This window comes from Aplysia californica, unplaced genomic scaffold, assembly GCF_000002075.1.
Source record: "Aplysia californica isolate F4 #8 unplaced genomic scaffold, AplCal3.0 scaffold00299, whole genome shotgun sequence".
In the NCBI taxonomy this organism is placed as follows: domain Eukaryota; kingdom Metazoa; phylum Mollusca; class Gastropoda; order Aplysiida; family Aplysiidae; genus Aplysia; species Aplysia californica.
This window is the reverse complement of record NW_004797569.1, coordinates 583,124-586,444: the sequence shown is the minus strand read 5'-3', so window position 1 is coordinate 586,444 and position 3,321 is coordinate 583,124. Positions and strand designations below refer to the sequence as shown.

Genomic DNA, 3,321 nt, shown 5'->3' with positions numbered 1-3,321 from the left:
CTCTAAGGTCGTAAGTATACTTATATAAGATGGTTAAGATGGAAGCATTTTGATAGATGATGGTAAAAATGACCTTCTTTATCTTTCTTTGTTACAGATAAGAAGCCTAGGTCTTTTACTTCTGACTGATGTTTTTATTTGAGGGGACAAGGGATGTTTGTTGTCTAAAATGATGGAATTAATTTTTTTATGTACAATTCATTCAAGTAGGGGAATGTAGATGTTGAAATTTTACATGCTTTCCGTATTAGTCGATTTAATGTTTCTTTATCTTGTTGTCTTGTGTTCACGGCCCATGCTGTTATACAAAAATTGATCATACTTTCTACAGTTGAATGGTAGAACATGGACATCAATGTTTTATCAACTTTAATTAAAATACTTTAGCTTCCTTGGAAAAAATTGTCTTTTGTTCACTTTTTTTAATGCAGGAGAGAGAAGTGTGGACACGCCAAATACTTATAGTCTGACACTTGCTCGATGTTTTCACATTTAATTTCGAGTGGCTGCAGGGGCAGTTTCTTTATTCTAAAATCAACAACAAGTTCTTTTGGGGTTTTCACATTTAAAAGCAGCTTATGATTTTCACACTATTCAGAAAAGTTAAGTACAAAATTCCGGTAAGCGGTTTCGTTATGGTCAGCCAGAATTAGCCCAATTATGGTTGAATCATCTGCAAATTTGACCAACTTGATGTTACTGTTGTTTATATAGGTAGATATAGCTAGGTTGATCAAGTTTGGATATAGTACACTCGACATTGAACTATTCACTTGCATATTCTAGGGACATGTTTACAAACGACAGACGACAACACAGACAGAAGCCATAAACAAGATATACATGTACATACTATACAGACGATGAACGTTTTTGCTTCGCACTCTTTTACTTAAGATTAATCTGCACACTGTGTGTCTTTTTTAGTTCTACAATGCCACGTCTGTGCGTCAAATGTTCGTATAAACAATACAATCGTCATCACTAATGAGTTTTGAATTTTTTTTTACCTTTCTTTGGAAAATTACGTAAGTCTTACGATTAAAATGTTAATATTGACACTTCGAACATACCCATGTCAAGACAAGATTGGAAAAGGTTTTTGGCACTCCTCACAGATTTCGGATCTTCCTTTGAGGGAGGTTCCCCCAAGATCCCTGAGGGGACAAAATGACCGATAAACAGTCTATGCTACATTTAAACGTATCAGTGGATTTAGCTAGAAGTTTTCGTACAACAAGGAAACAATATTATATTATATCGATCACTTCCTTAAAACAAAAACAAGTTTGTTTTGAAGAAGGGTTCTGTATTCAGCTAGTGGTTTCTATCGGAACAAAATGCTGCGCTTTCTATTACCAATCAGTGACCTTTCCTTTAAACATGACATCATTGTTTAGCAGGGGCAGAGACAAAGGCAGGGGTCTGCTCTATGTTCCCCCAGCTCTAGGGTAGTAGAGATTCTTTGGTTGAAGGAAAGCAACCGCGTTTGAGGCCAAATAATATGACTGTAGTCGCTTAACCACTGGTCAGATTGACTATATATAAAATATATATAGCTTGTCCACTTGTCAGTTAGACTACTGCTTTACCTCAGGTCATTTCAACATTACATAATGTAAGCATGTAACTTGGCAGCTCCCGTTTAGCAGACATATTTCTTGAAGGGCCAAACCTACACGTGCCACGACCCGGTTAAATCTGGCTCTCGTCGCATTTTTTAGCGTATGAATTTATTGGTATCATCTTAAAATGTGCTCATTTGTCTTCCTTTTCATGAAATGATGTCCATCAATCTTGAATAAAAGTCGAGATATCTGAGACTGAAGGTGATGGAAGTTGCCTGTTCATATGGGCAACGTTTGCGACAAAATAGCCGCCAGCGTTTGGTAACTGAAATGTTCTATACAATACAATATAAAAAAAATTAAGATCAGTTCCAGTACGATCAAAAATTCTGTATCTTTGTACGATCACCCGTGTACTAGGCAACCCCGCCAGAGAAACAGAGTGGCGTCGGTAGTCTTGTGGTCAGGCTACCGGACTCGTAATCGTGATGTTGCAGGTTCGGGGGTTTGAGCGTCAGTTCGGCCCGACGTTGTGGTCTTGAGAAAGGCACTTTACACGGAATGCCCGTTTGGCTCGGTCCTTTCGGAGATGAACGTTAAACTCAGAGATCCATCCTCATAGATATTTTGTGTTGATAGACGTGTTAAACCTAAACCATCTCACAACAGAAGCAGTAGCCGGGTTGTTCAGGAGGCCATTGACAACCAATTAATAGAGTAAACTCAACTATTAAAATCTACATTAATACAACTCTAAGGACATTAAATGCAACACTGAAGTCGTACCTAATACAGAGTAATTCCTTAAAGTAATGAGCACTGTCAAAAAACATACCCATTCATTTTTTTAACTTTTACACTCCTAATCCTTTTGATCCCAATGGTTCACATCGCAGTGTTCACTGTTGGCGTCTCTATTGTAAAACGTTAATCTTAAGCGTTTTGTATCTGCAGTTTTGTAAGCAAAGTTCTGTCCTACATCATGAATATCGAATGTTTTAATATTTTGTAATGGTTTTCATTTTATACTGTTTTGATGAAAAGGGTGGGGGTGTATTTGAATTAAGACTCATGAATCTACATTATAACACTTGTTTCTCTCATTCTAGAGATTGCCTAGGCAACACGTAATCATGCACATAATGTTCAGACCCATTGGCACTGTGTATACCAGTTGTGCGTTTGTGAATGTTTGGGTTTATATATTATATGCTTGTGTGTATTTGTGTATGTATGTTTATGTGAGTGTATGTATGTGTGTGTGTGTGTGTGTGTGTGTGTGTGTGTCTGTGTGTGTGTGTGTGTGTCTGTGTGTGTGTCTGTGTGTGTACAAGGTAGTACAAGTGATAAGTAATGTACTCACTCGATGATTCATCATCCACCTCATTTTCGAGTTCGGATATAACATCGATGCTATGCTTGTCCTCTGGGAATTCATGCTTCTTGACCCACCCGCCACACGCAAAGTCATAGAAGTTGTCACAAGGGTGTACGCTGGCATCGATGTTGTTCATTATACGAGCGGCTGGGGGAGAAAGAGGCTAGTATTCACAACAGACGGCAGAACATATGAAAATCAGTATAAATATTGTAGTTTTAGATAGCTCACGTAGTTAATATCAGAGTTGTAGGTTTTTAAAATATTGAAGAAGAAGAAGAAGAAGAAGAAGAAGAAGAAGAAGAACAAGAACAAGAACAAAAACAAGAACAAGAACAAGAACAAGAACAAGAACAAGAGGAGGAGGAGGAGGAG

General features: G+C 37.7%; 1 protein-coding gene across 1 annotated transcript in view; it reads right to left on the bottom strand.

Annotated features, from left to right (window-relative positions):
• Positions 1–3,321, bottom strand: part of LOC101850816 (membrane metallo-endopeptidase-like 1) — a gene marked incomplete in the record, with an annotated part of 11,982 nt that overhangs the window by 882 nt on the left and 7,779 nt on the right. The window contains 2 exon segments of the mRNA XM_013084526.2: positions 1,074–1,157; positions 2,932–3,093. Of these exon segments, the coding sequence (XP_012939980.1) occupies positions 1,074–1,157; positions 2,932–3,093 (246 nt within the window).